At 35.1% G+C, this 12,969-nt stretch overlaps 1 protein-coding gene across 7 annotated transcripts in view; it reads right to left on the bottom strand.

Moving 5' to 3' along the window:
- Positions 1–12,969, bottom strand: part of PTBP3 (polypyrimidine tract binding protein 3) — a 99,894-nt gene that overhangs the window by 25,936 nt on the left and 60,989 nt on the right. For all 7 annotated transcript variants that reach the window (XM_019749546.3, XM_019749547.3, XM_019749548.3 and 4 more), the window contains 2 exons: positions 9,702–9,866; positions 1,417–1,527 (listed from right to left, as the gene is read on the bottom strand). In XM_019749546.3, the coding sequence (XP_019605105.3) occupies positions 1,417–1,527; positions 9,702–9,866 (276 nt within the window). The remainder of the gene's footprint in view (positions 1–1,416; positions 1,528–9,701; positions 9,867–12,969) is intronic.

The raw sequence follows: 12,969 nt of genomic DNA, 5'->3' as shown, positions 1-12,969 counted from the left end.
CACTGATACATCAAGTAGCCTCTACTTTGAAACAGGTATAAAGCAGAGAGCACTGGACTAAAAGCCAAAGACCTTTATTTACTTTTACCTTTGTCACTAACTATGTACGCCTAAGAGAGAAAAAGAAAATCTCTAACACTCGGTTTTTCCATCTGAAAATAAGGATAACAATCCCTATCTTGTCTCTGGTAAGATCAAAGGAAAGAGAAGAAATGTAAAAGCTTAGAAAACTATTATGCATTATTGTACATTGTACTAGTTATTATGATTATTTTGTCCACAGAAAATGTTAAAGATATTTTAATTTTACATTTCATCTTAATTCTTTTTAGTATAGTTTATATAGGTTAATATGAAATAAAGACTTTGTAAATGGTACTCGTCAGAACATATGAGTATTATCTACCACTTCTTTTTCTGTTGTAAATTTATGTTTTTAATGCTTTGAATAATAACCTGAGGGAAATTTGGAGTCAGTTCTGATATAAGACCAATAATCAGTAATCCCTTCCTTCACAATAATAAAAATTTACCAAAGGGATATTTGCAGCCACTTACGACTGCCACAAATGCTCAAATTCATAAAAATAGATGAGACACATAAAAATAAAACAAAAAATACACAAATACACTAAAAACCCTAATTAATAATGGTTATTGATCACTAGGCCATCATAAAGGTACAAAATAATACATGCAGGTAGAGGGTACAGCATATATAAAGGCTAATATTCCTAAACAAGAGCCAGACACTGCGTGGTCCACAAAAGTACTGCAAACCTTAGTCCCTATCTTTGAAAACAAATTATAAATAATTCAGATACCAATACAAGGCAGAATTTGGGTTAGGATAGATCTCAATAGGAGATGAGTGAATGTGAAGTTTTATATCTTGTCAGAAATCAAACACTCATGTACTAAAAATCAACAACAAACAAACAAAACTATAAACTGACAGTAGCATATTTCCTAAGATTTAATGTCTTCACCAATTCAGAGCTCAATAAGATACAACAGTGAGTATGATTGCAAAAATAGTGAAATCAATCTTTGGCTAATTTAATAGAAGTAAATTAAAGCATAGGGCAAAGATAATTCTTCTTTATTAGTCAGATTATATCAGGAGCACTGCCCTCAATTCTAGACTTTAAATATGACAGACAGAAATGAGTCCCAGAGATCTGAGAAATAATAGGTGATTTGAAACCATTTCATATGAAGGAAGAAGTAATTTTTACCTTACTATATAAAAGAGCATATGAAACAGTATATTTTAAAATGGTAAATTTTATATGATGTATATTTTACTTCAATTAAAAGAACACATGGTAAACTGGAACAAGGGAGACACGATGGTTTCCTTTGGTATCAATGAAGTGACTGATTAACAATTAAAAAATGAAAAAAGGTAATTACCATTTTGGCATATTGTGCATTCAATGGGTCAGCATACTGAAGCAAGGCTTGAAACTGATTATTCTTTGTAAAGGTGATAATTTTCAAGACTGTGCCAAATTTAGAAAATATCTGAAAAAAAATTTACATTAGGTTAAATCTAGGGGAAAAATTAGGCTAACATATCTTTATACACACAACTTGATTCATGAATACCATATTTAAATGAAACTAATTTCCTCTATTGAAACTGCTGGTACCAAAATGACTTAAATCAAGCCTAAAATGTTAAAGTTTCAACACTCATGCATGTCTTAAAAAAGTGCCTAGCCCAATAGGCATGCAAATATTTAATCTATTTTATAACATGTCACAAATAGCACAATACTAAAACAGGAGGCTACAACAGGAATTAATTAACATTGTAAGATAGTGGGGTTATAATGTATATGAACGGAAGTGGAAGAGTTATATGGATCAAATATTTCATCCTGAAAATCAGCATCTGTTTCTTGAGATTGTATAGACACAGAAACTACAAAATGTTCAATAGAAACTGCTCTATTAATTCATCAAATATTCACAGAGCACTGTGGTAAGGACTGGGAAGTCAGCAGTGAACAAAACAGTGACAAGAGCCTCTGCCCTTATGAGGAAAGACAGACGATAAATAAGCAAATAAATAACAGTGTCTGATTGCAAAAGTATTATGAATATAAAAAAAGAAAAAGGGATAAGAAAAAGGAAACCGGAACGCAAGTTGGGAAGGTACAAGAGTTGTCAAGAAAGACCTCCTGAAGCGCCTTTCCAGAAGAGGAATAAACAGAGTACAGTACGGAATGGCAATTCCGTTACCAATGTTCGGTTACCAATGTTCTTACAGTATTTGTTCTACTTCACCACCACAAATGTTCATGGCTGGGGTTACTGTAATGCATTTTATTTTCCTCTGATATCCCATTTTAAATTTGCATCTTGAGCCAGAAAGTTGTCCTTCTGCTTCTAAGAATCAAAAGGTAAGTATTCCTTATGGTGGTAAGAATTTGCCATTATGGAATACTATGTCTGAGTGTCCTTACTTTTTAATTATCAGAAAGAATGATGAAGAAAAACTATCCTAAAGTAAGTACAGGAAACAAAGAAAAAAAAATTCGACGATATCAAAATTAAGAACTTTTGTGTATCAAAGAACACTTATCAACAGAGTGAAAACGCAATCCATAAAATGAGAGACAATATTTGCAAATTACGTATTTGATAAGGGGTTAATATCCAGAACATACAAAGAACAACTACAACTCAATAACAAAAACCCAATTTAAAAATGAGCAAAAAAGTTGAATAGACATTTCCCCCCAAAAGATAACTGAACAGCCAGCCAATAAGAACATGAAAAGATACTCAACATCACTAATCATTAAGGAAATCCAAAAAAAATATGAGATACCACTTCAAACCCATTAGAGTGGCTAGTATAAAAACAAACAAACAAAACCCAGAAAATATCAAGTGTTGGGGGTGATGTGGAGAAAAAAAGCACTGTTGGTGGGAAAGCAAAATGGTACAGCTGTATGGAAAATATTATGGCAGTTCTTCAAAAAAAACTTAGAATTACCATATAATCCAATATTTCCACTTCTGGGTATATGCCCAAAAGAATTGAAAGCAGGGACTCAATGAGGTATTTGCACCCCATGTTCATGACAACATTGGTTGCAATAGTATAGTCAAAACATGGAAGCAGTCCAAGTGTCCAACCAAAGAAGACATGGACAAAATATGGTATATACATACAAAAGGAAGGAAATTCTGACACACGTTGTAACATGGATGTACCTTGAAGAGATTATGTTAAATGAAATAAGCCAATCACAGAAGGACAAATGGTACATAATTCCACTTGCATGAGGAACGTAGAGTACTAGTCAAATTCGAGACAGAAAGTAGAATGGTGGTTGCTAAGGGCTGAGAGAAGAGGAGAATGGGAAGTTGTTTAACAGGTACAGGAGTTGCAGTTTGGGAAGACGAAAGAAAATGTCTGGAGATACACAGTGTTTGTTGATGGTTGCAAAATAATGTGAATGTACTTAATTCCACTGAACTGTATACTTAAAATGGTAAAATTTATGTATATTTTACCGCCACCTAAAAACTAAAGTATCCTAACGTCCAAATACTCATTTTGGACATGACATTCTTTAACACAGAATTAGCTTAGAGTCAAACACATCTTATAGGAAATAACATCATTCTGTAAGATTTGTGGAACCAATTTGTCTTGGAAGGGCTTACTAGAAAATGCCCTTCCTTAAAATTAGACAGTCTGAGAGTTCTTTATTGAAATTAGAAACTTAAAAAAACCCTGTAATTTCATTATGGTCACATTTCAGGATTTAGAACTTTGGGAATTTAATCCTCATTTAACTGTGTTTTGAACAATAAGAAATTTTTTGTTTTATTTCTTTTAATGAAAATTTTTGTCCTGTCACAGGTATTTTCTCAGTACACCCTGGTGTTCTAGATAATATTCTTTAAAAAAATACCAAATTTACCTTCTTCTCAGCTGACTGTCAAATAATTTGAATTTTATGTTGTATCTTACTTTAAGATATACTGTAGGTATAAACATTCTTCGGAAAAGGTCTTATATTTTCTTAATTTTCATCCTTGGCAATACTGTGGTGTTGCACGTGCCTGCGCACACACACTAATCTATATATTATAAGTGCACCAACTAGGTGTTTTTTCCTACCTGATAAATGAGTAGCAAAGACTTTTAATATGTGTGTGTGTGTGTGTATACACACATATATACATATGAAAAGACATATAATAACTGCCTAACCTCCCTCCTTCATACTGCAGTTAAAGGTAGTGAGTGTCCTGAAGAATAAGTCAGATTATATTTTTCACTGCTTAAAATTCCTCACTACCTCCCGATTACCTGCTTGGAAAAATCCAAGCTCTATGGTATACCACACACAATCTTGCCCTGGTATATCTCTCCAACCTCATCTCCTGACACTTTTTCTATCACATTATCTACATAAACAATATGCAGTTGTCTATAGTTCTCCAAATACACCAAGAGGTTTCATACTTCTATGCAATATGTGTGGCTTTTTCCTTTACCTGGAACTCTGTGCCTAATACCTAGTAAATTTTCATTTGTCTTTTTCAAAACTCAGTTCAGAGAAGGAAGTTAACGCCACCAGAAAATTCTCATCCTCCCCCAAATCTCAATAGCTAGTTCTCTTTCCCAAATATTATCCCCTTCTTGGCCTCATATAAATATTTACCTTGTTTTACTTATCCTGCACAATACATGTTTACATATCTGTGTCCTTTAATTAAAAAGCTCCTTGAAGTATATGTCTTGCCTTAATCATTTCTATTTCCTTATTTTTTGTTTTTTTTATTGGGGAATATTAGGGATCAGTGTGTTTTTCCAGGGCCCATCAGCTCCAAGTTGTTATCTTTCAATCTAGATGTGGAGGGCGCAGCTCAGCTCCAAGTCCAGTCACCGTTTTCAATCTTAGTTGCAGGGGCGCAGCCCACCATCCCATGCGGGAATTAAACTGGCAACTCTGTCATTCAGAGCTCGTGCTCTAACCAACTGAGCCATCAGGCCGCCCTAATCATTTCTATTTCTTGAGTACAATTCCAGACACCTAAGAGGTACAGGGTAAATGCTTTTTACTAATTGATAAAGAATTATACTCTGAGACCTAATTGGAGAGTCACGGTAATATGCAATTTTTAAAAATGATAAATATTCTTGATGTACAATATCTCACTAATAAAGTAATAAGAACATATAATTTGCTCTAAAATTTAGGATAATTTTATATCAAATTCTGCTACAGAACCTAATTTCCACTTAACCTTCATATTTTTTAGTATTTAGATTCTCTCATTTAACTTGAACAGTAACCCGATGGACATCCTTACTAACAGCTGTGTTTGGCCGTGTGCTTTTTATCTGAAAGTGCTAAGAAAACATAAACTGACTGAACTGGCTAACCATGGATAGCTCTCTAGAGCCCCCTGGATTGTATTTACTGAGAGAGTAGCTACAATAATCAACCTGATACTTCTGAATAAAGTAAGCAAGCATCAACATAAGGAGTCTAGAAAAGCCTAAAGTGTGATTTTTAACATTTTTTTCATAATTATCAAAATACTAAATTTTACACAGATTTGGCCTCAAAAGATTAACATTCAGGAAAGTTTAACATATATAGATTTATTTTTATTGATTATAAGGTCTTTGACTCTATTTCCCTCATATATTTATTTTGCTGTCATAAACATAGACACATAGATTCAACTCTTGTATTTCCTGTGCATTGCATCTTTTCAGACTTTAATTTTACCAGATCAAATTCTGGTAAAATTAATCTTCAGGGTGATTTTTATAACAGAAGAACTTGCCAGAAACTAAAACTGTTCACTAGCATTCACTTATAAAAAGCACATTCATATTAGAACTTTTAAAACTATCAAGCATACTGGCCACAACTTGTTTATAATAGTTTCTGTAGCCAACAAAACAGTATGACTTAAAAACCAGAATTTCATATTACTAGTATTGATTCTTTATTTAACACCATAATAATTGATTTTTGCAAGTCATTTATCTTTAGTCTGCAATTCAAAAATATCAGTCCTTTGTCCTAAGAGATTTGTCTATTGGACATTCATAAAATACCCCCATGTATAACATAACAATACTTGGAAGTAATGAATTACACGAGAATACTGTTTTGAATTACTCCTTCAGTGTACAAAAAAATTTTTTAGTATGCAGGGTTGAGGTTACATAATGATCAATGAGTGCCTTCTTTATCTGCAAATACTCTCCAGGTGACGCCATCCAATCCAATGGCTTTAAACCACCACCCACAAGCTGATGATCACCAAATCTCTAGTCTAGAATTCTTCTACCTAATCCAGACTTATTTCCTAACTGTCTATTCAACATCTCCTACTGGGATGTCTAATAGGTATATCAAACCTAACATGTCGAAAACACTCTGTTGATTCCTGCCCTATTTCCCACCCCTGCCCCCAAATCTTTTTTTCTCCTCTGTCTTTACTATTTTAATGTAAGATAGCTCTATTTTACCAGAGGCTCACAGCCAAAATCTGAAATACATTCTTGGTTACTCTTTCTCCTCATAACCCACATCTACTCAACCCACCAGCAAATCCTTCCAAATATGTCCATAATCACCACTTCCAGTGCCCATGTCCTCACCTGAGTCACCACCATCTCTCATATGGACTATGACAAGAGCCTCTACTTGTGCCTACAGTTTATTTTTAACAGTACCAAGAACGATTCTGTTAAAACATAAATCTATCATCTCACCCTTCTTCTGAAAATCCTCCAATGGCTTCCCATCCTACTCAGTGTAAAGATTATAAAGGCTTTGTACCATCTGGCTCCTGACCCCTTCTCTGACTGTATCACTCATAGCTTTCCTACTTTTTACACTCCAATGACTAGCCTTATTTCTGATATTTGAACACATTAAGCACACCTCCATTTTAAGGACTTTGCACTTGTTCTTTCTGACTGGATTATTATTCTATCACATACACACAATACTTAACCTTAACATCCTTCAAGCCCCTGCTAAAATGTCATTTTATTGGAAACACCTCCCCTACCTTTCCTCATCTGAAATAGCACCACTTCCACCTCAGTCACTCTCAATCCCTTACCAGGAGCTAAAGGAAAAACACTAGCTCCTCCCGATGTTAGAGAGCAGTTTAGCTAATGTCAATTCTTCAGCTAAGAATATAAAATAATCCTCTAATTAATTATAACAGTTGCAAGTAACTCCACACTTCCTTGCATTTCCTCATCTCAATATTCATTGCATTTTATGCTATTAACTTATGAAATTGTATCTTACCTACAAGACTACAAAAGCAAAGATCAGTTTCTTACAGTGCAATTTACTAGCATCTGATGATTACTAAAATTTCCTGAGCATTTAATATGTAGCAGGCACTGTTCTAAGTGCTTTAAATGCATTAACTCGTGTAATCCTTACAATGAAGGTATAAAATAGAGACCATCTTCATTTATCCCCATTATATAAATACGTGAAAGACAGAGATGAGGTAAGTTACTTGCCCAAGGCTATAGAGGTAGTAAGAGGTAAAACCAGGATTCAAAGCAGCTCCAGACTCTGTATCCTTAATCATTACGCTATAGGATACTTTAGTTGGCTGATGGGATAGCGTGCCAGGGGGAGAGGACTTAGTTAACATAATTAGAGAAAGATTCTCTGAGGAGGTGAATAATAAGCTGAAAACCTAATGACGTAGAATTCAGCTAAGTGACTACCTCAGCGAAGTGTGTTCTAAGCCTACAAAATAGGAGATACGCAGAAACAGAATAAGCTGGAGAGAAGGGGAGAGAGGGTCAAAGCCACGAAAGAGTGCTAAATAAGCAGAGGAAGTGTTAGGAAATGAGGTTAAAGAAATGGGGAGCGGTCTGGATATGGGGGCCTTAAGAGCCTCGGTAAGGAGTTTGGATTGATTCCAACAGCAATGGGAAGGAGCCTTAAGCAAGGGAGCGCTACACCTGAAAGGCTGAGTCCTAGCCTGATGGTTATTATTGAGTCTCAGAATTACTCTTTGGCTGAAGGACCCCATAATCTCTTGGGAGAGAGACAAGTTTGTTACTGTTCTTAGGGAGACAAATGGAATGATAGGACAGGACCACATGATACTGGCTAAACTCACTGCCACTGAGGGCATGTCGAGACATAGGAGCAAGAATATCTTTTGTAAAACTGTAAGTTAATAGCTACAGTGTTACAGTAGCAAAAACAAACAAACATACAAACAAACACTGCGGATGGATCACGGAGGGCTCAATGCCACTTTGTGGAATAAACAGAAGAGAAGAAAATCTACCAGACAAAGAATCCAATCGCTCAAACAATTCCTGAACCCTTTTAGGGAACAACAGTAGCTATAGATACTACTGTTACAGCCCTCCCTAGAAAATGCCTCACTAATGCATATTTAGAAAATGGTACTCAGAAAACGATCATAGGGAATACAGTGGGCCTAATAAATGGTATATTTTGATATTTACACGCATGGCAAAGAACGTGTATTGGGAAATGTATCCCAGCTCTATTACCAGTTGGTACAATGACTGTGGAAATGTAACTTAACTTCCAAGAGCCCCAGTTCCCTCATTTGTAAAATGTGATAATAGGATAAGACGCATTTCAATTCTTAAATACACATGCACACACACACCCTTATAACTCTCCACTTAGTAGAACAAACACAAAGGTTAGGAAAACAGTTAAATAATTTTGGACTGGCTGGTATTATGCTGGCAATATATATGGATATAAATATGAAAATAAGCAAGTAATATCTTAGTGTTTTGATATTGTAATGTATGTATTGACAAGTATAATGAAACAGAATCAATATATAGCTAAACGGGACAAACACTAACTGAAGTTTTTAGGCTAGATGCCAAATATTCTATGTTACAGATAACCAAATAACTGCATGTTACATTTTGAGGGTATGTATGTATGGAGTGTTAGTTAAAAATGTAACACGCATACAAAACACTGGATTTCACATTAGAAGCCTTGAGTTTTAGTTGACTCTTCAATTACGCTCTAATATTCAATGCATCAATTATCTGAGTTGCAGTTTTATTCACTGTAAAATTACAAAAACTAGGTGACCTTCCAGTCCTTAGATTCTATATATTCATAGTAGGCCATGATTTGGTAGACTGCCTTTTATCAAGACACTTTAGACATATTAATGGGTAGTCTATGAAAGCTACATTGGGTATCGGTCACTAACACGATACATCCATGTTACATATAAGGAGTTATTATATACCTTCCTTTCAGAGTTTTTAAAATAAAAATACTCAAATGTAAGAAGGAGTCAATAGGAATAAATTAGTTGTTTTCTATATTGATGTTACTTTCTCAGGAATAACTACTACCAATGCTTTTAATAGGAGTCTATGCTTTATTCATTTTCATGCTTAGGTATATACATATAAAAAAAGAATGTCTGACACACTGTTTAAAATCAGGTCTTTAAATTAGTAAAAGGGGGCTGTCAAAAATGATCTCTGATTGATACTACTTCTTGCATGAAACAGGATGCTGAAGAATTTTTATTATTTAAACAAATACATCAACCAAAATCGACCAGCTAAAAAACTAAAGATATAAAACATCTAAATTTACAGAGGTCCCATTTGACTCTGCTTTCCTAAGACTGCTCCTCCTTACCTGATGAAGAACTTCCAGAGTAACGGGGTAAAAGAGGTTTTCAATAATTATTCGGAGCACAGGGCTCTGCCCAGGTAGGATTGTGCCTTCATTGGTAGGAGCTCCAGGAAGGGCCAGACTTCCCGACTGGACAGCACTGACAGCTTGCAGTGCAGCTTGGGCTCTCTATAGAACAATCCAAAATAAGAACTTTTGGTTACACAGAAGAATTTTATATGAATCCTAAAAATCAGGTATGTAAAATAATAGGAAGTACTATAAATAAAAACATACATATCTACTCTTTCTGAATGCACATATCCTAAATTAATAAGGTTGGTGCAAAAGTAATTGCGGTGTTTGCAATTGTTTTTAACCTTTTAAATCGCAATTACTTTTGCACCAACCTAATATAATCAAGAGTCAAAAGACTTGCTTTCTTATCACACCGACACAATATTTAAGATAGTTGCTTAAATTTACTCCAAGAAATGAAAAAATACATGGCAAAAAAAGACAATTTGGATATTTTTATTCTTAATTTTAAATGACAATAGGAAAAAAGACAACGTGTAGGTAACATTAAAGACCACTTAAAAAGCTATTAAAGTCCCTCTTGTCTCCCCCCCCCCCCCCCCCCCCGCCCTGAACAACTGAGTTCTAAAGCCTTTAGGTGGCATGTGAGAGAGTAAATATGGAGGAGGAGAGGAGCTGTGGTGGTTCAGAGTGGAATAAGGGCATCTCTATAGGAAGACATCCTAGCATGGAGAACCAGAGCCTGAGCAACATGAGGAGAGCAACCACGTGGCAGGGCTGTCTGGCAAGAGGAACCTTAGCCCAAACAAAGTAAGGAAAAGTATAAGTGGGGGTTGCTCACTGCTGGATATCAGAACCTGAGGAGCAAGAGAGGGTAAGAAAGGCATCCAGAGTATAACCTGGCCAGGAGAGTCAGAGGTCAGAGCCCAAGGAGAGTCAGGAACGGGTCCACATGGGGTAGAGAGCCAATGTGGTGAAGATTGCTTGGTGAAGTCTGAGTATAGAGAACAAGAGGTTTATGAGGGCCTGAAGGGGGCAAGGAGGTAATTAATTCAAAGGAGGGACATCCTGGCATGGGATGGCAGACGAGTTTCTAAATATCATGTTCTACTGAAAGAAACCAGGGTGCTAAAAATGTCTAGTTCCAGATCTGGAGCAAGGAAAGCACAAGATGAGGGTATAACTTCTTGTTTTTATGAGTTTTTGTTGTTATTTTACCAGAATGCAAAGAAGTGTTCAAAGAACGATAGAAAGATGCCAAAGGGACATAGAAAACAAACTGAAGGGGCTCCCACTGGCCAAATATAAGACAACTTGAAAATCAAAAAGTAATAATTGTAACAAATAATAACTTATCATTTAAAATAGATCTTTACTCCATATTGATATAAACTGACAGTTAACAAGGAAACAGTATATTTACATTGTCTTAAAGTATTTTCCCCCAAATATTCTTCTTTCCCTTAAGTCCTAACTTTATAGTGGAGAAGCCAGACAAACACCAGCCTAATCAAGTGATCAAAGAGTGTATCAGCAGTAATGCAACAAATTGAAATTACGTCCCACTTGACAGGATGCAATCAGAAAAAAAAGAACATAACTTCTGTAATATTCCTGTCAAAGATATATACACTGAATCTAATCACAAGGAAACATCAGACAAACTCAAACGGAGGGAAATCCTAGAAGATAAAATGCCTGTAATTTTCAAGTGTCAAGGTCATGACAGTCCAAAAAAAACTGAGCAACTGTTTCGATTAAAGAAAATTAAGAAGACGTGACTTCTAAACAGAACATGTGATTTGGAATAATGTTTGGTTTGCTTTAACAAATGTTATTGGGACAAGTGGTAAACTTGAATGGGGACTGAGGATTGAAGGGAAGTAATGTATCAATGTTAATTTCCTGATTTTGAGCACTGTATTCTGGTTGTATAGGAGAATGTCCCTGTTTATAGGAAATACATGCTGAAAGTATTACACAATGCAGACTAGATTAGCAATTTATTCCAAAAATGCCTGAAGAAACCAAAAGTTGTTTGTAGTTTATCTGCAACCCTTTTCTAATTTTAAAATAATTACTTATAAGATCAAGTAGGTGAAGGAGGGAAAATAGAAGGGAAAAAAAGCATGGTTAATGATTACTGAAATTAAATTCAAGTTTTCATCAATATTTTGTACTATACTTATTGCTTAAGAATGGTGATAATTAGTAAAATATTTGTGCCACAAAATAAAAAACTTCAAAGTAGCTACTCCCATTTTCACATATTGTGTTCATTTGCAATTTTAAAGGTCACAGTACTTTGTGTGTTGTTTTAAATGAACATTTCTTTTGTTTTCATGATTTTAATTTTTTACTTTGTGATATCATCACTCTAACATGAGATAAGTGTTAGACTCTAACATTTTGCTATGATAAATAACATTAAAATAAGTATCTTTCTGAAAATTGGCATCTTTTATTTTCTATATGCTTAATAGCTGAACAACTCCCACTTTTATGCTTATGTACAGTCATGCACTGCATAGCAACATTTGGGCCTACAAAGGATTCCATAAATGATGGTGGTCACACAAGATTACAATGGAGCTGAAAAATTCCTATCACCTAGTGACATCTAAAACATCATAATGTCCTAGCACCACGTGTTACTCACGTCTGTGGTGATGCTGGTGTAAACAAACCTATTGGGCTGCCATAATATAAAAGTATGCACATGCAATTATGTATAGTACATAATACTTGGTAATGATAATAAACGACTATGTTACTGGTTTATTTATTTACTATACTATGCTTTTTATTGATTTTAGTGTACTCTTGGCTACTTATTAAAAGAAAGTTTGCTGTAAAACAGTATGGCGTATAACGCTGCCAGTATAGCCTCATTCACCTTGTTTACCGCGTCCCTTAATTGCATCATTTTCTCTTGTGCTTGATTTACCCTCGTGTGATTTTATAAAGTCAGTACAGCCTAAGTGCACAGTGTTTATAAAGCCCACAGCGGTGCACAGTCATGTCCTCCACAGCCACTCACTTCTCACTCACGCACTGGCTCACCCAGACCACCTTCCGGTCCTGGGAACTTCATTCCTAAATGCCCTAGACAGGTGCACATTTTTAAAAAATCTTTCATACAGTATTTTTACTGTACCTATTCTGTGTTTAGATATGTTTAGATGCACAAATACTTACCACCGTGTCACAATTGCCTGCAGTATTCAGTACAGAAACATGCTTACAGGCTTGA

The sequence above is a fragment of the Rhinolophus sinicus genome, chromosome 16 (genome assembly GCF_057876585.1).
Source record: "Rhinolophus sinicus isolate RSI-liver-muscle chromosome 16, RSI-T2T, whole genome shotgun sequence".
Lineage (NCBI taxonomy): Eukaryota > Metazoa > Chordata > Mammalia > Chiroptera > Rhinolophidae > Rhinolophus > Rhinolophus sinicus.
The sequence above is the reverse complement of the archived record's forward strand: the minus strand, read 5'-3'. Positions and strand labels throughout refer to the sequence as shown.